This window comes from Gopherus evgoodei, chromosome 3 (assembly GCF_007399415.2).
Source record: "Gopherus evgoodei ecotype Sinaloan lineage chromosome 3, rGopEvg1_v1.p, whole genome shotgun sequence".
Classification (NCBI taxonomy): Eukaryota; Metazoa; Chordata; order Testudines; family Testudinidae; genus Gopherus; species Gopherus evgoodei.
This window is the reverse complement of record NC_044324.1, coordinates 138,972,588-138,996,715: the sequence shown is the minus strand read 5'-3', so window position 1 is coordinate 138,996,715 and position 24,128 is coordinate 138,972,588. Positions and strand designations below refer to the sequence as shown.

Here is a 24,128-nt window from a genome sequence, read left to right as displayed (position 1 = left end):
CATTTTTTGAAAATATCTCCACATACCAAATGCTATTAAATATTTTACTGATGGAATTGGGTGAGATGGGACAACTGTAGGGGGAAAGAGGGTAGTGAAGGAGAGAGAGGTTCTTCCAGGTGATATGTACTGAAGCATTGGTGTAGTATTGGTCTGGGTATGACTGATTACAATAGCACTGAATAAAAGTATGCAGTCTAAGCATGCTGATAATCCGCTGTCACTGTAAAGAGAGCTGGAGAGTTGTGATCATTTACAAACATTCAGAGAAGTTTTAATCACTTGATCTATTTTTCTAGTGCATGTAATGCAACTGATCTGATAAAATTGTGGAGAACTGCTGCTTTAACAATGTTTTCTTAGTCCTCAGGCTTTGCAGTACATCTCATACTTTATCTTTGCTCCCAGCTTAGTTCTTGCTAGGCGTTCTTCAAACATTTTGTCCATTTCTTGGTTCTGATCTTCATTAAAAAGGTTCTTCCAGTCACTTACACTACCTACAAAGAAGCAAAATTTATGTATATGTATTAGTATATATAACACATGTACCAAAACTTTGAAAATGAGGAATTTAGCATTCCTGTTTTTTTCTAAAGATCAGTCATTTTGATCACTTTAGCTAACTGGAGTGTGTTGCTCTGATTTTTAAACACAAGGCCTGATTCAGTGTTACTTCAGTGTAATACTACTGATGTCAGTAGAATTACTCTAGTGTAAAACTGTTATAATAGAGTCCATCTCATTAAGCTTCTTTGACTAATACAATATAGCACATAAAAAGGAAAATGCACCTAATTTAAGGAAATAAAATAATTACTAGGACTTTACACACTACAGTTTTGTGAAGCATCATTGAGCAAATAAAAGTGAATTACTTGTCTGAATTCCCCTTAACAGATGAATATGAGATTAGTATTCACAGCAGCAGCAGTAATGTACTATGGCCTCCCAAGAGAAAGGACAGGAATCATAGGCTATATCCAGACTACCCGCCGTATCGGTGGGTTAAAATCGATTGCTCGGGGATCGATATATTGCGTCTCATCTAGACGCGATATATCGATCCCCGAGTGCACTTATATCGATTCCGGAACTCCATCAACCCCAACGGAGTTGTGGAATCGACAGGGAGAGCCGCGAACATCGATCCCGCGCGGTGAGGACAGGTGAGTAATCCGATCTTAGATATTCGACTTCAGCTACGTTATTCACGTAGCTGAAGTTGCGTATCTAAGATCGATTTCCCCCTGTAGTGTGGACCAGCCCATAGAATCATAGGACTGGAAGGGACCTCAAGAGGTCATCTAGTCCAGACCCCTGCACTCATGGCAGGACTAAGTATTATCTAGACCATCCCTGACAGGTGTTTGTCTAACCTGCTCTTAAAAACCTTCTATGATAGAGATTTCACAACCTCCCTAAGCTATTTATTCTAGTGCTTAACTACCTGAAAGGAGTTTTTCAGAATGTTTAATGTCTAAACCTCCATTGCTGCAATTTAAGCCCATTTCTTTTTGTACTAGCCTCAGAGGTTAATGAGAACAATTTTTCTCCCTCCTCCTTGTAACAGCCTTTTATGTACTTGAAAACTGCTATCGTCCTCCCTTCTCCAGACTAAACAAACTCAGTTTTTTCAATCTTTCCTCAGAAGTCATGTTTTCTAGACTTTTAATCATTTTTGTTATTCTTCTCTGGACTTTCTGAAATGTGTCCACATCCTTCCTGAAATTTGATGCCCAGAGCTGGACATAAAACTCCAGTTGAGGATGTATCAGCTCAGTGTAGAGTGGAAGAATTACTTCTCGTATCTTGTTTACAACACTCCTGCTATTACATCCCAGAATGATCTTTGCTTTTTCTGCAACAGCATTACACTGTTGACTCATAGTTAGCTTGTGATCCATTATGACCCCCTGATCCCTTTCCACAGTACAGTTTCCTAGGCAGTCATTTCCCATTTTGTATGTGTGCAACTGATTGTTCCTTCCTAAGTAGAGTACTTTGCATTTGTCTATATTTAATTTCATCCTGTTTTCTTCGGACCTTTTCTCCAGTTTGTCCATATCATTCTCAATTTTAATCCTGTCCTCCAAAGCATTTGCAACCCTTCCAAGCTTGTTATCATCCACAAACGTTAAAGTGTACTCTCTATGCCATTAGCTAAATCACTGATGAAGATATTGAACAGAACCAGGACCAATCCCTGGGGGACCCCACTTGATATGCTCTTCCATCTTGACTATGGACCACTGATAACTACTCTCTGGGAATGCTTTTCCAACCAGTTATGTATCCACCTTATAGTACATAGATGAGAGGGAGAAAATATCGGGACATATGGTGGGGGGGTGGAGGAGGGCAGGTGCTGCCAGCGGAGCAGCAAAAATAAATAAATAAATAAATAAAACAGGCCAGTGTTGCCAGCAGAACGAAATATCGGGACAAATTGCGTCCCGACCAAAGATCAGTCAGGACGTGAGATAAACACCTAAATATTGGGATGGTCCTGAATTTATAGGAGTGTCTGGTCACCCTACCTTATCGTAGCTTCATCTAGGTTGTATTTCCCTAGTTTGTTTATGAGGAGATCATGTGAGACAGTATGAAATGTCTTACTAAAGTTAGAGATATACTACATCTACTGCTTCCTGCCACCCACCAGGCTTGTTACCCTATTTGTTTTTGACAAATCCATGCTGTTTTTTACTTATCATCTTATCTTCTAGGTGCTTGCAAATTGTTTACTTAATTATTTTCTCCATTATCTTTCCAGGTACTGAAGTTAAGATGAATGGTCCATAATTCCCCAGGTTGTGCTTAGTCCCCTTTTTATAGATTGTCTCTATATTTGGCCTTTTCCAGTCCTCTGGAATCTCTCCCGTCTTCCATGATTTTTTGAAGATAATTGCTAATGGCTCAAATATCTCCGCTGTTACACCCTAGAATACTCAAGGAGCTATTTCATCAGGACCTGGAGACTTGAGGACATCCACCTTATCTAAGTAATTTTTAACTTGTTCTTTCCCTATTTTAGCCTTAGATCCTACCTCATTTTCCCTGGCATTCACTATGTTAGACATACAATTGCTACTAAACTTTTGGTGAAAACTGAAACAAAAAAGTTGTTAGTACTTCTGCCATTTTCACATTTTTTGGTTATTGTTTTTCCCCCTCATTGAGTAACAGGCCTACCCTGTTCTTGGTGTTCCTCTTGCTGCTAATGTATTTATGAAAATACAAAGCTGCAATGCTATACATACTCTTATTGCAGGCCCATGCCCTGATCCATGCCACTGCATTTTCACTACTATTTTTACCCATGCTAGCTAAATTAAAGTGAGCATGAGTAGGCCTACCTGAGCTGCAGTCAGACCTCTGATTGCAGTGTAGACACACCCTGATGTAAACTGGATTAGCTTTAAGACCAAAAAAAACAAGAAAATACCCACTTTGGGTCCCTAGTACCATCCAAGCTCTGCAGCTGGCCCTGTATCCGTATGACTGTAGGGGAAGAAACAACTTATTGCTAAATTCCCACACTCTGTGTCTCTCCTCACCCCAAACTCAAGAGGGTCAGCTTTGGCAGGGGCAAAAGGTGTAGATGGTAAGGAATACAAATGTCCAAAGGCAGGTGTCCAAAGTTAGCTACAGGACTTTTTCTGACATTCTCCTTTAAAAAGGAATTTCTGATGAAATGTTAATTTGTATGCAACATGGGTCTTCAAATATTTTTATCAAATGAAAATAAAATGCATTTGCTGTCAATAAATGCTAGTGTTATGTCTGCAAAAAAGAAGTAGGAGATGATTTGCCAAAGCTGCTGGGAGACTGGTTGTTGCATCTTTGGAACTTTTTAGGAATTCACCTTTGCGGAAAAGAGCGTTGCCAAGTGCACCATGAGTTTTGTGGGCATTCTCTTTCATAGCCTGGAAGCTGCTCCTATCTACAACCGCTTGAAGCTGTTCCTCAGTCAAGGGCAACACGAAGAATTCAGCTATCTTTTTCACTGCCAAAGCCCTGTTCTGGAGAGAGGACAGATGTTATTCAAATAAAATGCATTGTTTTATTTCTGTGGCATTTCCACTTACAGTAGCTGGCTTGATACTTTCCTGTAGTGTGTTTAGAGAGCTTCAGTGTGACCGAAGTGGTGCATAGATCTTATGCTGGCCCTCTGTCTAGAGGTGAGTTGCACCCAGTGTGAGGAAAGCTGTTAGACTTAGTCTCTACATAGCCGAGGTCACAATATACTGGCTGTACACACCTATACAATTGCATGCCTATTCAGATAGGGATATGCATATCAGTTATTTGGGAATTAGGCTTTTAAAAGATTTTGGCTCATACGAGAGCTTATCAGAAAGCAGGGAGAAATCATGAAAAAGTGGTTCCATTTTTTTTTCTCATTGAAATTTCAGCAAAAAAAATCAGAACTCAAATAGGTGAACATTTTGGCTAGCTCTCTTTCATATGGTAAACCGTTGGTGCTTTGGAGTTCACTCAAAAGACAATCTGTGTAATTGTTACCTGAACACTTCTTCAGTAAGCTCACCTCTTTCAGTTCTTCATAGGTTATGGTCATAACATTTTCATCATCAACATGCTTGCTCCATTCACAAATATAGTCAAAATAGGAGCCCCAAGGCACTGGAGGACACCAAAGAATCATATAAATTAATAATTAGTAACATAAACAATGGCTGAAGACTGAGTATATTTCTTTAATCCTAAACTGATAGTTAGAACTTCAGACTGACCCCTCTGCCAGGCAGCATAGTCTCATGGCACTCTTGAAGACGACTGTTAGAACTTGATGTTTACTTAGCCCATTAAAGACATAATAGGATTTAGTCCAGGGTACCAGAATTTTAGGAGTTTTACTTAGAAACATCTAGGTTCCTTTTATTCCTCAAACACTTTGTATTGGAAATTAATTGTCATCCCTTAACTATAAAATAAGTCAAAAGTTACAGCTAGGTTGTTTTGCCTGGTTTGAATGGTCTTGGTTATTTACTGTGATATTTTTAAAAATGTATTTGCTATTTATTCATTTGTCAACAATAGAAAGCCACCTTTTAATAAACTGATTTGTGGCAGGCCAGATTAAAACAAAAGTCACATCTGTGGACTTTGCAAACAAAGGGGAAAGGGTTCTCTAGCTGAAGGGTTCCCTATTGCCCCTTCCATGGCAATAAAAATGTATCCCCCGACATTCTCTGGAGAGATCTGCCTCAAAATCCTTACCTACCAGTGAAGGGAGAGGGGAGTTCCAGTTCCCTCTGTTCATAGAACTTTAGTCTTGGGCCCAAAAGCCTGGGTCAGCAACTTGGGGCTTCCTTATAAACTCTAGATTGCTCTCATGAGACTGTTTCCTCCTCATCCTCAATGATTTTTATAAAAATGATACATGTTCCTACAACGAGCCCCTTTTAAAAGAAGATTGTCTGAATTTTTAAAGATCCTTCTATTAACCTAGTCATTTTTGTGATAAAATAAAATGAAAAAACATAATGAATCTGGGTTACAAATTCCATATTTTCAAATGTAGTCTATGTATTGAATAATTGGGATAGGTAGAAAAAGGAACAGTACTTTTTCCAGTCATGAAAGCTGTGAAGAACTCATCCCAGGTCTCGTAAGAGGGAAGTGGAGACATGCCATTGGTAAAATGGTAAAAAGATGTAGCTACGTCTTTGGGATTTCGAACAAGCACCAGTACCTAGAAAATTAATATATATATATTTTTGGAGCGAGACATAGCAAAATGGCAGTATCAGAAAAATAATATGTAATTATAATATTGCTAATTTCTTGGACCTCATATATTGGGCACAGAAATAATAATTTAATCCTATAGGCAGCGGATGCAATTTTTTCATTATTCCTCATTAGGTTTCAAAAAATTATTGGCCACATTCATTTAAATGTGCTTGTCCTGATCTCCCCAAATTAATTATACACTATCTGCATGTGCTTTGTGTGAAACAAGACCCCTTCGCCCCTTTGGGTTAGTGAATGTTCTTAAAATAAACTGGATTAAAAGTTACAGAGGCAAATTCAGAGGTTACATTGGAAAAAATAAATGGTGGTACTCAAGCTCCACCCACACCAAAGTTCCTCCACTAGTGACACCAAAATAAGAGACCACCCACAGTAGACTGTGTAGCAATTCCTCTATCACTGGAGAATCTCTCTTCTACTGAGTGATCCTTATGGGGCTGGATACGCTCTCAGACTTCATTGTAATGTGATGTGAAGTAGCTATGCTATACCACAGGACTAGGCCTTAAATGTGATCATACTGAGCACTTGGTACCTATGATGTAGACTTTAAAATGACAGTGGAAGTCTAACGGGGCCTGAAAATTCTACTGACATTTAAATGAGCACTCACTTTGGCTTTATTCTTGAAGATGGACTCAGGTAGATTGTGTGGCAGGAGATGAGTAAATATAACTCTTCTAGAAGGTAATTTCTCCATCCGCTTTAATACAAATTGAAAGAAGAGGAAAAGCAGACAAATCAATTAATGTAACATTACATTTTCTGTAACCCTATGCCAATATACCCCATTGCTGGTATATCAACGGCTTTGGAAAGCTCTGCAGTTTTCATGTCTCAGGAGTTCTGTGATTTTTCTGGGACCAGTGTCTGTAATCTATAGACACCCCGAGTGTAGACCTGGCTAGTACCCAACAGGTAAAGTGAAATATGATTTCACACTTCCCCCTACGTGATGGAACACATCTAAAAATAAGGAACAGAATCTAACTGGAGAATGAGGGAAAAGGGAGATGAGCACTGAAAGACCTTGTCTGGGGTCAAAAGGGGGAGTTACAAAGAGGCGGGGGGGGGATCAGTTGGGACTAAGAGAGAGGGAGTTGGGAACCAGAAGAAGGAAAGCGGTTCTGGTTGGGTTGAGAGGGGGAGAGAAAGATGGGACAAGGAGAAGAGAGGCACCTAGGAAAAAGGGATAGCCCAGAAAGTTCAGGACAAGCATCTGAGCTCTGATTCCTCTTGGCTGTATCTTTCAAAGAGTCCCCATCAGTAACTGGCATCCTTGTTTGCAGTCTCAGCAAAAAGGCCAAGGACTGCATAGGCACTGGGGATGGAACTACTCTGTCACCTCTAGAGTTCGCTCGTCTAGGTCACGACTAAGACATGTTGGCAAGACAGCACAGGGAGCCTCTCACTAACTCTGCAGAAGCTGTATCTCTTTTCTGGATAAATTAACTTCATCTTTCACAAGCACTAAGTTCACATCAGAAAAAATACTAAGTACATGAATGAAAATATTAACAAATACACAGACTGGAGGCAGTGAGCAGCAGAGCAGTGCTGGATTGAATCAGCCTGGTACTGGTGCAACAGGTTTTTCATCTAAGATTAAGAACCCAGGCCTGGATCCACAAAGGGACTTAGTCATTGCGATGCTCAGTATTCCATAACCTGATTTTTAGGTCCCTAGAAAACCACAGGAACCACAAAGCCTGAATTAGACAACTGAGGCTCCCTATACAATGGATGGGGAGAGACAGGTGCCTTAGAATACGATCTGCAAAGCAAGCATGCTGGGAAGGAGCCACCTAAGTTAGCCAATGGGAGACACAGATAAGAAGGTGTATGCTAAGCCCTCAGATATAGTGCTTAAGTCTGGGCTACAGGGAGGTGCCTATCTCTGCTAGTGATCCACAAACTTAGGCACTCCTCTGCCTAAGTCATATATGATACTGGCAGACCAGGTGCAAGCTCATGCCAAGGCCCCTATGCCTCACCTGAACACTGACAAATGCATAGCTTGAAACCAGTCTGGCTTACCTGTGTGTTCATGTTATTAAAATTGATATTAGGTTTATAAAAGAGTTTAGTGTTTAGACATTATGAAATGCTTGTAAGTTGCTACCTATATTAATCTTTCTTATAATATCTGTATCCCATGTTATACGTTAATATTTGTTTGTTAGATAACGGTAAAAGTGTTTGCTCTGAAACTGTAAACCCCCACAGTCAGAAGAGAAATATTACACATGTGAAATACTAGTTTGCCACAAGAGGCATTATGTCCTGCACAGCAAAAGAAGGCCCATAGACACCAGACAAACGATTGTGGAACATCAGAGGACAAAGACTTTGTTGATTACTCGCCCCCCCGCCCCCCCATCCATGAACAGGAGACATGCATGTGAACTTGTCCCATTAACTTGAACTCTGATGGAAGGGAATAAACATCCCTGACAAGAAGACAGTATCTTTATGCTGCTTGGACTCTGAGGAGCAAGGATTACTAAACGTAAGTAAAAGATCCCCAGTTTTTGGCCTGGGTTAGATCCAAAGGACATATCGAGCTTGCTTATTATAGAACTGTCTATACCTTTTGGAACCTAAGTCTGTAATTCATTTACCTGCTTTAACCTTGTAAATAACTCTCTCATCTCTTTTTCTTAGTTAATAAATCTTTAGATAGTTCATTATAGGATTAGGTACAAGAGTTCTCTTTGGTGTGAGATCTAAGGTGCAACTGACCTGGGGTAAATGACTGGTCCTTTGGGACTGGGAGTAATCTGAATATTGTTGTGATTTTTGGGGTAAGGGGATGTGTATCACAAAGGCACGTTTGCCCAGGTGGCCAGATAGACTGGAGTTCCCACAGGGACTGTGTGTGGCACTATATTAAGGCTGTTATACTGCTTAAGAAGTTCACACTTGATACCTGGTTGGTGAAATCTAAGTATAGGGTTCACAACGAGCTTTGGGTTTGTGCCCTGAATCTTAACAGTGTGCCCTGAGGGTGGGACTCATGCTCTTGAGACACTCCAGATAGCTTGACAGTATGGTGGGCTTGATCTGGTATGTGTGCTCAGAGTCACCATTTCTCAAATGTGGCCACCATGGCAGCATGCGGCCACCAGGGGCTTTTCTTGCAGCCAAAGCCTCCTGGGCTGGGGGAGATTTGGGAAAGTAGCAGCCCATTCTCTTCCCTGTTGCTCCTGGATGCCTCACCTTGGTGTTGGTTGCTGGGGCCACCAACAGGGGTTGGGCCCTGCCCCCCCTCTGGAGACACATGAGGCACAACGCTGGAGGAGCAGGCACCCAGTGACTTCCCCACCTTCCCAGGGGCAGTGGGTCTCAGGCTTTGGGCTTTAGCTCTGGGGTGGCGCTGTGGCAGGCTCTGGCCTCAGGGCTTCAGGCTCCAGCTGTGCAACAACAGGCCCCAGGCTCCTGCTGCGGGGCTTCAGGCTCCATCCCCTCGTTGCCTCTCCTGAACCCTCATCCAGGGATTAATTTGTCCCCAGGGTTGGCAGGGCTGAGTAAGTCTGCTGTGAAAACTGATACTTGTATGTTTGTTAATATCACTTTTCACAATGGGCTTACTAGCTAGCAATAAATAAATAACAGTGATTAGGGCATGCATGTGTGCAATTAATTTGTTTTTCCAAAAGCTAATTAAGCATTTTAGGGAAAAGTGTGAGACTGGCCACTAGCAAGAGCTGGTGGTCACACTCTGAGGCCACCAAAAATTTTGTCCTGAGAACTCAGATGTACATAAAACAACTGGGGTGGGGGTGCAGGATGGAAACAAAGAGGAGAAGGAACACTTTCCTTTAAATCTTTAGTCCAGTAGTGAGGGTACTCACTGAGGATATGAGACACCCTCCCCGCCCTGGTTCAACTTCCTCCTGTGCCTGATGTGGTGAATGGATTTGAACAAGAAACTCCCACCATTCATGTGAATGCTTTAATCCATGGACTATGGGGTAACACTCTTTTTCTCACCTAATTAATATTCAATTAGTCAATTAAAGTGGAATAACATCTGTAGGAGAGATTGAAGGAGGTCCACACCAGAAGATCCCATAGTCCAGTGGTCACGGCACTCACCTGGGAGGTGGTAGATTTCTGTTCAGATCCTTTCTACTCATCTGATAGAGGGTGGACTTGAACCAGTGGTCTCTTGCCATATGTTGGGCTAAAGAGTATAAGGAAGGTGGTTCTCTTCTCCACTGCCCATTTCTGATAGAGCTAGGCGGCCTCTTGAGCATGCCTACTGGATTGGACTCAGCACACCAGTTAGGCAGAGGAACACTTATTTTCCCCAGTTTGTGGATTGCACAGGAATTAGTGGGGAAGATAGACATCTCGATGCTTAGGGAGGTGGCTGTGTACATGTCCAGAGGCAGAAACATCGGTGCTTTGAGAACTTTTACTGCAAAAACTTAAGTGGCATGTGAGTTTGGGCACCTACAGGGTTAGGTGGCAACCAATGAGGAGTTTTGTGGATCACAGTGGAGCCTAAAATTGAGATTTCAGCACCTAAGAACCTTTGTGGGTCTGGCCCCAGCTCTTGCATTTCCATTCTATTCCATGGTTTTTGTATTTTTCTTTGTATGGAACTCCTCCTTATGCTCTATTTGGAATAATATATTATTGAGTTTTTGTAAGTGTCTCATGTAATTGTTATTAATTTGTGTTCTCCTCAACTCTGACTGCCCATTTACCAGCATTTCCCCCTGAATTTGGTGGCACATACAGGATCTATTCTAGTCACAGCAATTGCTGTACTTGGACAGAGACCTTTCTTTGCAATGGGTATTTCACACACCATGTTGTCATCAATTATTTGTGAAACAGTACGTCTTAGCAGTTTCAGTAAGTGTTCAGGCCCAGATCCTCAAAGGAATTTTGGCATCTAACTCCTATTGATTTCCATGGGAGTTAGGTGCCTAAATATCTTTGAGGATCTGGTCCTCAGTTCCCACCTGATATTTCTCAGCATCTCCAACTTCAAGGTAGGGAAATTCTTCCAGTTCCTCATCATTCAGGCTATTTGTTTCATCTTCATTATTCTCTGCAGATGTTGTTACTAAGTCAGTTAAGATCTGGCCAACCCAATTGGTGCCTTAAAAATACACAGAATTCATTTAAAAACCTTTGGGGAAAAAATAATTTCTCAGATTTCAATGTATATACAGCAATTGGAAAGATTTGTACACAGAGTATTAACTAATGGACATGAAAAATCAATGTGCTTCAAGGAGTTAAATAAATTATGTCTGGGCCTAGAAGACAAATTGGGACCAGACTTGATAGCAAGAGCTCCAGGGCTTCCTAAAAGAGCATAATTAAGGTCTGCTCTTTTCCTGTAATGGAAGAGAAGCCTATCTAACTTAGCTGACATGAAAAATAACATGAGGCTAAATTTGCATATAAATTGTTGTTTTGAAATATTTTTTTCTAATGCTTATTCTACTGCAAATAAACACATTGATTTTAAGAAGGCAGTTGGTGACTATATCACAGGTCTCAAGCTCCCAAAGGGAAGAAATTCAGGTTTCCAGTTGGACCTGCATGGTAATAGGTGGTTGGCATAGATGTGGTGTTGAATCCTGATCCCCATCTAAGGGTGGGGAAGTTGTGAAATTCAACACCTGAGACAGATAAGGGCACGAAGCCTAACACCTGAACAACAGGTGCACTGAGATAGACTAGACAGGAGACAGAGATGCACACAGCCTCACCAGTGTGACACTTACCATACATGAAGTTCAGATGTACAGAATTATTCAGTTAGATGATACAGGAATACTAATCAAAATCAACAAGAAATATTCTAGTTCTGCGGTGAATTGTAATCTCTAACTGATCCTATTGTTACTTTGTCAAAACTCCTGTTAAGCCAAATCCATCCCTAATGTGACTCCAAGTCAGTGATGTTACATCAGGATTGAATTTGCTCCATTAACTTCTGTTCTTGGTTACATTTTATACAGTAGAAGTAGTATATGGGAATTATTAAAACCACTGACATCTATTTTAATTAGGCTTGGAAACCAACAGAATGGAGAATAGAGACTCATTTTATACCTATTTTAGTAGTTCTAGATTAGTTATAAGAGACGTTTTCCTCTTCTTTTTTCTGGTGAAAGTTTTCTGAAGACCTGACTGGGACTTTAAAAATCTAGCCAAGTCTGAAGACTCTGCTGTATAGTAACTTATACTGGTAGGGAAAGTTGTACACAGAACTCTAGTTTGTAAAACTATCTAATAGAAAGTGATATTTTGATGCATCAAGTGTAAGAGAGCATAGAGTGAGTTCTCACCCTTAGCCTCGCATTTCCTGACATTTGGGTGCTGGATTTCTCAATCTTTATTGTTGCATTAATGACAATTACCCCCACGCCCATGGAATTTTTGGAAGACTAGGGAGAAATGCCAGCAGAGTAGATGTGGGATAATCTGCCTCCCATGCTATATCTAATTCTCATCTCTAATAGTTAGAGATTGGCTTAAGCCCTTAATCATCAAATTTAATAACTCATCCAAAAGTTTTATCATAATTATGATAGCTAGATATTCTTGTCTTCCATGTAAACGTCCTGTCCCTTTTTGAATCTTCATAAACCCTTTGCTTCAGTGACTTCCTGTGGCAATAAATTCTAGCCTTTAAAGTTTCATACAGAATAACTTTCAGTTTCATCACCCAACTAGGACTGAGTGAAATCTATGGAAAGAAAAAATTACAAGAATTAATGGAGAATTAGTCACTAATTCACTTTCCATGATTTCACAATCCTAACATTTGAATTTTTCAAGAAGTTTCAGAAGACTGCAATGTATTTAATAGGATGAAACTAAAAGAAACTAAAGAACGTTGTGCATGAGAAACCAAATGCTAAATTTTATGCAAAAATACATATTCATAAATGTTGCAAATGTAACAACATGTACCGTACTACAAAATAACGTATATGCAGCACAGAAGCGAGTAATGTTTGCTGTGAAAACCATTACTTTGATTTCCTAACCTGTGCATTTAAAATTTTAACCAAAACATTGACAATAACAATAGCAATGACATTTCTTTGTCAAGGAATATGAGATAAGTCATTTTGTTTCTCTCATTCATATGAATAATTCCCATTACCATATCTTCCTAACCAAGGATATTTAACATAAACTGAAACAATTCATTCACAGTTTTAACTAAAGTCTGGTTATTTATAATTATATTACACCTTATATTTCCATAGCAAACAAATTATATTCACCAGATTTAGGATACCCTGCTAGGATCACATCTTCTTGCCTGGCTTCAAAGGACTCAAGAGCCTTGAATACTTCAGGACTGCACACAGTTGTGGGGTAGAGAATCCCCTTGTAAGAAAAAAGCAGATCATCACGGTCCATTGTGTCACCAACAGCAATTGCCTTATCCACCAGATCAATGAATTTCTTCCTATGATTTGCCATTCTCCTCTCTCTTGATGTAAAGCTGTATGCAGATAGAGACAGGTGCAGACTACCTTTTAGTAGGCCTTTTATGCATCAAGTGAACAACATCTGACTCCTCCCTATTCATCCGTAGAGAGAGATACAGCCCCGGACAAAGAGCCTGATCTAGCTCACGTTGGAGTAATTTACAGTCCTGTCATTGACATCAGTGGGAGTTGAAGAAGATCAAAAGAGGAAAACAAGGGAATTAAACTGCTTCTTAAGCCAAAACTCTTATATAATTTCAAAATATCATGTGTAAAAGATTGCTGTAGAATGAGTACACAGTGCACATATACATAATACTTTAGTGACATGCCAAAAATTACACTGATGCCAGGCTCCTGTTGGGATGGTACATGCCCCAAAGTAGGTTTCCCATGGTAACCCTGCCCTTTTACATACACATTATACTGGGTTTTTGCTTTACTCAATCACATCATTTTTTGAGTCCTGAGACATGAAGAGTGGCCTCCATGTAGGGCTTGTAGCTGCAGAATTCGCCTGCTAGGGTGGGTCACCACAGACTCCATTTGGTGGCCTTCAGAGTACAATGGCTAGCTCCTCCTTTCAGGCTAACATTTTCTCAAGTTTGGAGTGAAACGACGGAGTTTTTACTATCTAGTGGTTGAGGGGTGGCTGTATGTATGAGTACATAATGTTTTATTAATGATTATTATGTTTATATTAATATAGATCAATTGGTGTCTGTGTCAAGGGATGAAATCTTGGCTCCATTGAACTCAAAGGCAAAGCTCCCACTGACTCCAGTGAGGCCAAAATCTCTGCCTTGAGGAGCATCTATGGTCTCAGCCTTTCTCATACTGTATTCCCATGAGCAATAAATCCCATTCTCCTCATTCACTGAATCCCATTCTCACAATTCCAATCACTTATCTGAAGACTTTGGGACCCTCCTTAAATTCTTCTGTCTGCACAGGACTTTGCTAAATTCTTCAAAGAGAGAACTGAGACCATATTCGGGTTAGGGTGGGGTTTTGGTGGTAGAACCAAGGCCCATTTTTTTCAAACCCTACCCCAATGAAATAATTTGGGGTCTGTGTGGGAAATCTTAAGGAATTTCACTCCTGCAGGTATTTCTTCAGGAGGGGGTGCGTGGACCCTTTGTTGTGGATAGATTTTTATGATCAATCACAACAGTAAGATTAGGTCATGCCAGAATGGAGATTAGTGGTGGAAAGCCAGCTAGAAAAAGTGAGTTTTGAGAAGGGATTTGGAGGAGAATTAAGTATCTTAGCAAAAGGCTTGATAAAGTCTTAGTAATATGAGCTCTCAGTACAGCATTCTGCTATTAAACATTTGCTAAGAGATTGGGAGAGAGCACGATACTTTATACAGATTATATAAAATGTGCAAATTCACAAGGCGGTCTTAATGCACCAAATGTGAAAAGGGGAGATTGGCAGAGGAATATAATTTTGTTTAAGCTACTAAGAAGGTGTTTACAAAAAGTGGAGAATTAAAAAGATTAGAGCACTTGGTAGTATTCGGTGTAATGAAATCCATCATTCTGCCCAGCTCACCACCTCCCAAAGGTCTAGGACAACAATGCAGTGTCTGAACTGCTCTTTACTGAACACAGAGCTTTGCAGGGTAAGTTAGTGGGCTTCAGCCATGATGCCTACGGAACACTGGCAGCTGTTAATAGCTAGGTTAGTGGTGAGCTAACTACTGCTTCTGATCTTCTGTTTGGCTCCCTTAACAACAAACAACAAACAACCTCTCAACCGTACCCTCAATACCTACAAATTGTGCACGCAACTAGTCTAAGAAAGAAAACAAGTTCATATTACTGTCATTGTGTTCTGTCTTCTCCCCACACAATCCTGCTCTGTTTTTTTCAGCCATCTGTTGCATCTGGTCTTAAACTAAAGGTATGTTTACACAGAGAAAGCTGTTCATGGGCTAGCCGATCCAAGCTAGCTTGAATCCAACCAGCCTGAGTAACAAAAGCAATGAAGACAGTGAATAGCAGGCTTCAGTGTAGGCAGTACAAGACCAGCATCGACCCTGGATACGTGTTCAGCCCACTAGCCTTCTCTGAAGCCCGTAGTGTGCTGTCTTCACTACTATCATTACTCATATTAGCTGATTCAAGCTATCTTGTGTAGACTAACCCATCCACAATTCTTGCTGTGTAGACATATCCTAGAAGTGTAAGCTCTTTGGGATAGGGATTGTCTTTTACAGTGTGTCTGTACAGCTGCTAGCACAGTGAAGACCCCATCTAGGCACTATTGTAATAATAATAATAATAATAATAAATAATTAATACTGTGATAAACTCAGGACAGACAGCTGCAAGGGAGGGGTAGGAATCAGTACCAGAAGGTTAAAAGGCCCTCCTCCTTATCAACTGAGAGGCAACCACAGGTCAATCAGGTTCAGCTATGAAAGGTTACCAAGGTAGTAAATTAGAATCAGCTGAGGGGGGAGCTACCTGAGGTTAATTGGGACCAGCTGATTCCAACTTGGGGCTGCCTGGGACCTTTTTAAAGCCTTCCCTGTGGAAGGAAGGGGGGTGGGGGGAGAGTAGAGAGAGAAGAAGCCCTGCTGCCAGGAGTAGAAAAACAGTGAGACCCTCCAGGAGGAGGGGCAGTACTTTCTCCCACAAGGGGGTAAGAATTCGCTAACCAGGACTAGTGGAGATATGGGGAGCCAACTTCCCTTGTGTCCCAAGGGGGACCTGTCATAACTCTAGTCCCAGATTTGGACCTTAGTGTCCAAAATATGGGGGTTAGCATGAAAACCTCCAAGCTTAGTTACCAGCTTGGACCTGGTACTTGCTGCCACCACCCAAAAAATTAGAGTGTTTTGGGGCACTCTGGTCCCCCTGAAAAACCTTCCCTGGGGACCCCAAGACCCAAATCCCTTGAGTCTCACAACAAAGGGAAATAATCCTTTTTCCCTTCCCCCCTCCAGGTGCTCCTGGAGAGATACACAGACACAAGCTCTGTGAATCCAAACAGAGTGACTCCCCCTCTCCGTTACCAGTCCTGGAAACAAAAGCACTTTCCTCTTCACCCAGAGGGAATGCAAAATCAGCCTAGCAAATCCAACACACACACATCTCCCCCTGATTTCTTCCTCCCACCAATTCCCTGGTGAGTACAGACTCAATTTCCCTGAAATTTCCCAGAAAAGAAAACTCCAACAGGTCTCAAAACGAAAGCTTTATATAAAAAGAAAGGAAAAAATACATACAAATAGTCTCTCTGTATTAAGGTGACAAAATACATGGTGGATTGCTTAAAAGAATATTGAATAAACAGCCTTATTCAAAAAGAATACAAATCAAAGCACTCCAGCACTTATATTCATGCAAATACCAAAGAAAAGAAACCATATAACTTACTATCTGATCTCTTTGTCCTTACACTTAGAAACAGAAGATTAGAAAGCAGAAACTACTTCTCCAAAGCTCAGAGAAAGCAGGCAGACAGACAAAGACCTCAGACACAAAATTCTCTCCACCCAAAGTTGAAAAAATCCGGTTTCCTGATTGGTCCTCTGGTCAGGTGCTTCAGGTGAAAGAGACATTAACCCTTAGCTATCTGTTTATGACAGGACCGCATTACCTGAGCCTGTCTCACCAGGGCTAAAAGCAGCAGAGACTGGGGAGACTGAGAAGGTGCATTGCTACAATACATAATTAATAATGGGCCCAATTTGGGAAGGATTAACTTCCATAAGCTAAAATCATGACGATTGTGGGTATAATCCTAGAGTAAATGAAGTCAGTGGGAGCTTTGTCATTCATTGAGGCCAAGAGTTCATCCTATATATTGCAAGTCAAGATTCTGAGGGTCCACAAGAGAACAGGACAATCAATAGCAATAGCAGCAGAAAGATTGGGTCCTGAAAAGGGGTGTGCTGAGGAGGGTGGGATACTAATTGATGTGTTAAGATCTCAAAGTGGTTTCAGAATTTGTGGCAGTCCTAAAATAGCTGAACAATATCAATCACATTCTTTTCCAGTGCAAACTGGTGCAGTTCCATTGATGTCAATGGAGCTGCCTGTGAGGGAGATGATGGACACCAGCAGAGCTCTGAGATATTGTATCAGCTTTGTAAATGTGATCTGCATTTTTGTGAGCCAGATGCTGGAAGTATGAAAGCTTCAAAGTCTTTTTGCGGATACAGACTAACACAGCTGCTACTCTGAAACCTATTGTATTGAGATGAACCAGACAATATGGGCACATAGACTATTCATAGACCTTTGCATCAATTATATATGTGTGTATTCCTGGCTTGCTAGGTGGGTTTTCCGTGGGACCTGGAATCACTATGGGGTGATTAATGCAAACTCCCAATCCTTCTTGTGCAGATACCCAGCCTTTGAAGCTTTGTAACCTAAGGAAAGGGGCATTGACTGTTTTTTCCTGTTTCAGGAGGCCTGGGAAAGAAAGCCCTCAAAACTGTATAACATGCTAGCCTGAGATGACTGAGGGACTCATTTTAATCCAACAAATTGAAACGAACTTTTAACCAAGAGAGCAAACCCTGCTGAAGGATTTGAACAACTGGAATTAGCCTGCATTTCCATCAGAAAGATGGAGGATCTCAGGTAAGCTTACTATGCAGTTAGGCCTTTTTTTGCTTTATGGTATGTTTTTTCTATAATGTTTTTGTCCTAAAATAAATATACTTTGCTTTCTGAAGTGTAGGCATGTAGGGGGTTTGGCCCTCCCTCACTGCCAATCTCCGAGGGAGGCCACACCTCTTTTCTGTCACTCCCCTGGAGTAGCAGTATATCAAAGGGGGAAAGTTAACAGTCTCGCAGTTTCAACCCTCGGTCAGTGAAGCACAGTGAACGATTCCAGGGCCCAAATACATAGGTAAGGCCCCAAACAGTCTAGAATTCCAGCCCTCAAGCAGGGTACAGTAGTTAGGGACAGTTAGGGGCCCAGACCCTTGGACAGGGTGAGGTGTCCTGCAACTTAGTGCTCTGGCCCTCAAGCAGGGGCAATAACCACCCACTGTCTATGGGGTGCCAGCAGAGATTAGGCACACAGCAAACAGTCTAGGGCACTGGCAGGGGTTAAACACCCAGCGAACAGTCTCAGGCGCCGGCAAAGGTGAATGCCCCCCGGTCTGTCGTCCTGGCTCTGGTGGGTGACAGACAAATGCAGACCTCTTGGCATAAGGAGGGGGAGTATTGTGACCCCAAGGGGGGCATGGCAGGGAGGACATAGGCCCGCCCAGTTCCACCACATCCCAGCTCTGGGACCTAACAGTGGCAGAGTGGTCTGCCACTAGGTCAGTGGGGAATCCACACTCAACTTGCTGACCTGGCAGCCTCACAGCCGTACAGTAGTCTGGTACCCCTGGGTGGCTTCCTATACTCTGCCTCAGTTGTACCTGAACCCTGGGGTCATCCTTCATCTCCCTGGGGTATACTGCCAGTGGCAATCCCAGCAGCTCCTCAGCATCAGGTATGTCTGGCAAACCTGGTCCCTGAGACAGCAGCAGGCTGGAAGTATCTGCCTCCCTCAGCAGCTCCTGCTCAGCTGAGCTACCTGTTCCTGTCCCACCTCTCTGCTTCCGGAATGGCGGGCATGGATTTCCTGGTTCCACCCACCAGGGCATTTGTGGCCCTCCCTCACTGCCTCGCCTCTTTGCTACACACACACACCCTCAAGCCCAGCTCCCGTTCTCCAGGGCCAGTCAGGTCCCCTTCTCCAAGTCTTGACAACGTGTCTGTGTTGGTGTGCTCCTTACCCAGCTGGTGTTGTATAGTAAGACCAGATACCAGCGCATCAACCATGCGTTGGTGTCCTTTATTTGCTGGAGCCATCTGAGGGGTGTGTGGTCTATTACCACCACAAAGGAGCCGCCTAGGAGGTACTAGCGAAGGGCCACTACTGCTCATTTAATGGCCAGTGCCTCCTTTTCAATCGCCAAGTAGTTCCTCTCCTTCAGGAACAGCTTTAGGCTAATATAGAGGACTGGGTGTTCCTTCCTGTCGATGTCCTGAGAAAGGGCAGTGCCAGGTCCTACGGTCGAGGCATCAGTTTGGACAATAAAACTGCATCCCAAGTCAGGACTATATAACATGGGTTCCCGGAACAGGAGGTTCTTCAACCCTCAGAATGCCTTCTCACAATCGGGATCCCACCATACGTGCTGTGGCTGATCTTTCGTCAGCAGGCCCATCAAGGGGGCAGGAATAGTGACAAAGTTGGCGATGAAGTGCTGGTAGTACCCCACCAGCCCCACAAAGTATTGGACCTGTTTCTTAGTGATGGGGACTGGGTGGTCCTGGATAGCTTGGACCTTCCTGACTAGGAGCAACAACATACCCTTGTCCCAGGGTATAGCCCAGGTAGTTTGTCTACTGCCAACAAATTTGGCATTTCTTGGGGTTGGCGGTGAGGTCTGCCTCCCCAAGGGTTCTCAAGATGGCAGCCACTCGGTTTGGGTAGTCTTCCCAGCGGCGACTGTAGATGACCACATCATTCAGGTATGCTACGGTGTACTCAACATGGGATTGCAGGAGCTGGTCCATCAGCTGCTGGAAGATTGCAGGGACACCACGGAGGCCGAAGGGCTTCCAGGTAAAATGATAGAGTCTGCTAGGGGTGGCAAAGGGGGTCTTTTCCTTTGATGCTGGTTCCAGTGGGATCTGCCAATACCCTTTTGCCAGATCAAGGGTGGTAATATATCAGGCTTCCCCAAGGTGATCAAGCATTTGATCCACTCAGGGTATCAGGTATGCATCGAACTTCAAGATTACATTGATTCTTTGGAAGTCTGTATAGAACCTGCGCTTCCCATCCGGCTTGGGGACGAGCACAATTAGACTGCGCCACTCACTGGCTGACTGCTCAATCACCCCGAGGTCCAACATAGCCTGGATCACCTGTTCGATGACCTCCCACATGTGGTGTGGGAAGGGCTGGGCGGTCACTTGAATCACTTCCCCAGGGTTGGTCTGGATAATGTGTTGCACAAGGGTGGTCTGTTCAGGAGTGGCCATCAAAGTCCTCGCAAAGGCTTTAAGGAGGTGCTTTGTCTATCTCAGTTGCTCCTCAGTGAGGGTGTCCCTGATCTGGGATTCTGTTCATTCAGTCGCCATGGGGAACTGGGCCCCAGTTCCAGTTCAAGGGGGTAGTGTGTGATCATTAGCCCCACCCTCTCATGCCATGGCTTTAAAAAGGTCAATATGATAGACTTGTCACCTCTTTTGACAATCCGGATGGCAGATTTCATAAGTAACTGGGCCTGCCTGGTGGATTACCTCATACAGGCCCTGCCATCGGTCAAGGAGTTTAGACTCCTCAGAGGGCAGCAGCATGAGGACCCAGTCTCCCAGCTTGAAGGTCCTGGTGTGCATTCCCTGGTTAAAGGCTCTTGCTTGGGTCCCTTGGGCAGCCTGGATGTTTTCTCTTGTGAGAGTCCCAGCCTGGGCCAGGCAGTCTTGTAGGTCTAAGATGTACTGGAGGAGGCCCTGAGTCCAGGAAGGGGTCTACTCCCAGGTCTCTCAAATGAGGTTCTGTATCCCTCGAAGCTGGTGGCTGTATAACAGTCCGAAGGGGGAGAATTTGGTTGAGGCCTGTGGCACCTCGCGGTTGGGGAGTAACACGAGGGGGAATCAGTTGGTCCCAGTGGCAAAGCTTCTCTGGGAGAAACTTGTGGAGCATTCCCTTCAGGGTTCAGCTGAACCACTCAACCAACTCGTCTGTCTGGGGATGGTACCCAGACATCTGAAGCTTCTTGATTCTCAGGATGCAGCATACTTCCGGGAGCAGTCGGCACATGAAATTGGTTCCTTGGTTTGAGAGGATCTCTTGGGGTAACCCCAGCCGGGCAAAGATTTTCATAAGTTCCGCCACGATGGTACAAGTGGATGCGCTTCTCAAGGGGACAGTCTCAGGGAACCGTGTGGCATAGTCCATCGCCACCAGGATGTATCTGAACCCTGCAGTTCTCCTCACAATGGATCCCACTAAGTCCATGGTAACCCTTTCAAATGTGTTCCAACCACTGGCAGAGGCACCAGTGGGGCTTTCAGCATGCTGGGAGGCACCATCAGCTGGCAATCTGGGCAGGAGGCACACTAATCTTTAACCTCTTGATGCACCCCTGGCTAGAAGAAACATGCCAAGACCCGGGCCTGGGTCTTCTCTAGTCCCAGATGGCCGGCGGCGGGAATGTCGGGCCAGCCATAGAATGGCCTATTGATGGCATTGGTGTATCACCAGTTGAGACCAAGGCTTATGGGTCCCGGGCTCGCGGTCAACATGGTACAGTCAGTCCTGTATCAACTCAAACCACAGCCCTTGGTTGGCCCACTGTGGGTCTGTCATCACCCTGTCCACGTAGGCTAATTGCTTGTATGCCCAACTCAGCATTGGCTCTTCCCTCTGGTCTCAACACAAGTCCATGGCTCTGTTCAAGGTGGAGTCATCTTCCGCAGGTCAGGTCAGGGTGCGGACTTCGGCAGCGACTTAGTCCTCTGGTGGGGCTGGCAGATCACCTAGGTCAGGGTCCCCCTGTTCAGTGGCCTTGCCATCAAGGCGCTCTCCCTTAAGGGCCATCTGTACCGGGGAATCTTGGTGACGCACAGCTTGCAGCAGCTGGGAGAATTCGGGCCAGTCCTGGCCCAAGATGATGGGGTATGACAGCTTCTGGACCAGGTCCGCAGGCAGAACCCAGGTTACCCCATCAATAGTTAGTGACGTTGGTGTTGTGGGATATGTCTTCACTTCCTCATGGATGCACCGGAGGCATATCTGCCCGAGGGGTTCGTTGGCCCCTGGGACAAGCCACCATTGCACCAGCATTTATCCACACCCAGAGTCCACCAGAGCACATAGTCATTGCTTGCCCAAGTCTACAGGCACTGTCAGCTTGGTGGATGGGTGTCATCGGGCATGGGTTTCCGCCGAACACACCTGGCCAAATGAATAGTCCATGGCTGGGCATTGCCATTGGAGCTGCCCGAATTGGCCACATGTGAAGCAGGGGCTGATGTCGGCAGGGGCAATCTGGGTCTCAAGCTCCTGTACGGGTTCCGGAGGGTCCTGCAGCATAGGTTTCCCTCCCCTTCCCTGGCCAAGGGGTGGTCAGCAGGCCATCGGGGCCAGTCAGGCTTGAGGGCCAGGGCTGCGGCCACCCTTGCTGGGCAGGTTCAACTTGGCGGTCATCCGGGAGTTGGATGGAGGGACCAGACCAGTGGGAGTATTAAAAGAATCTACAAATGTCCACCAGATAGTAATGGAATTTTCAAGCAAGTCAGGAATGTAACCCAGGTGCTTTAATGGGAAAGTCAGAAAGAACACTAGGCAAATTCTGCAACAAATTATCCATAAATATGTTTTGGAATTTTAAGTTAATTTGCTTTGCCTGAAACGTTATAATTCAAATAATACAAAAATTTGACTCAGACAAAGAGGTCTCATGTCAAGTGTAAGTGTAGCCACAGGAATCAGTGGTTAGTGACCATCCACTGTGAGACACAAGTTTAATTTTTTTTTTTTAACCATGACCTCTGTCTGAAGCCTTTGTCCAGGAAATAAAATTCAGCCTCAATACCTTTTTTACAGTAGAAAAATCAAATAGTTGAACTAAAGAACACCTGGAATCCAGCCATGTAGCCATATTATGTAATGATTGTTTAAGACATACAATTAAGCTCTTTCTCCTATTGCAAATGGTGAAGTATTAGGCTTCTGCTTTTATTTCAGTGCTCTCTTTTCTTAGCTGGGAATTAGAGTAAAATTAGATGTAATTCTCCACCTAGGTGTGTATATTTTAGGTGCTGTAGATATGGGTTCGCAGTGCACTGCCCTCACGCGGACTGGACTGTGGAGTTTTAATCCAACTAATAATGACATTCACTACCTCAAAGATGTTATTGTCTAAAAGGTATTGTTAATGAAGCACAATTCTAGTGCCTGGCATACTCTACAGGGACACTAGCACATGTATGTTCATTACAATAGACTTGGCTCAGTCAGCAGTGGGACTTTCTATTGCCCCTTAGGCCAGACAAAGACACTCCTCCTATGACCCCTCTTTTATGCACTGACGCAAACAAGTTACGTATTACCCTTCAGACATGGTTAGTGACCATCTTACACCTTGTACCTGTTGGTTTGATCAAAACATCTCTATCTATCATCCTATCATCTTGACCTTACCTTTTGGAGGGGCCACTTTGGCCCTGTACCATCTTTAGGGAGTGTGTTTATACCATAACTTTGTAGCGGGATGTTCTTGGACCACTCTTCTGGAATGTGAACCTAGTGCTGAGTACTTCTTAAGAGTGCCTGTTTTTAGCAACACCACCCATATTCTTACCAAGTTCATGTACCGACCAGTGAACTTGTAAGCAGGCATTTGCTTTGTAACAGAGCCTGACTTCTGCTCATAGCATTATTTTTGCTAATTTTGGTTCAGGCCTCAAGCCTTCTACTAGGCACCATGTTCTAGGCTCGCTCTCTTTCTACTACACCAGGAATTAGTGGCACTATTAAAACCTAAGGTGCAAGATGATAAAACTTGCTTTTTAATTACAGATAATGCACTTTAGCAGTTTTGTAGTATTATATTGGATGTGGTCATTACAATTTTATTGGTTAAAGAAAGACAGTAAGCTGTATGTTAAACGTGCTTGTTGTCAGATTCAAGTCTGATAGATTTCAGAGCAATAGCCCGGTTAGTTTCTATTAGCAAAAACAATAAGGAATCCTTGTGGCACCTTAGAGACTAAGAAATGTATTTGAGCATAAGCTTTCATGAGCTAAAACCCACTTCATCAGATGCATGGAGTAGAAAATACAGTAGGGAGATATAAATTCACAGCATATGAAAAGATGGGAGTTGCCTTACCA

General features: G+C 43.3%; 1 protein-coding gene across 1 annotated transcript; it reads right to left on the bottom strand.

Moving 5' to 3' along the window:
* Window positions 1-366: 366 nt before the first annotated feature.
* On the bottom strand, window positions 367-13,245 carry LOC115647554 (sulfotransferase 6B1-like). Its single transcript, XM_030554271.1, has 7 exons — window positions 13,044-13,245; window positions 10,755-10,894; window positions 6,392-6,481; window positions 5,590-5,716; window positions 4,550-4,644; window positions 3,866-4,022; window positions 367-497 (listed from the first exon to the last, which is right to left on the bottom strand). Exons 1-7 carry the CDS (start codon window positions 13,243-13,245, stop codon window positions 367-369), a joined length of 942 nt encoding a protein of 313 aa, XP_030410131.1.
* Between the last annotated feature and the right edge of the window lie 10,883 nt (window positions 13,246-24,128).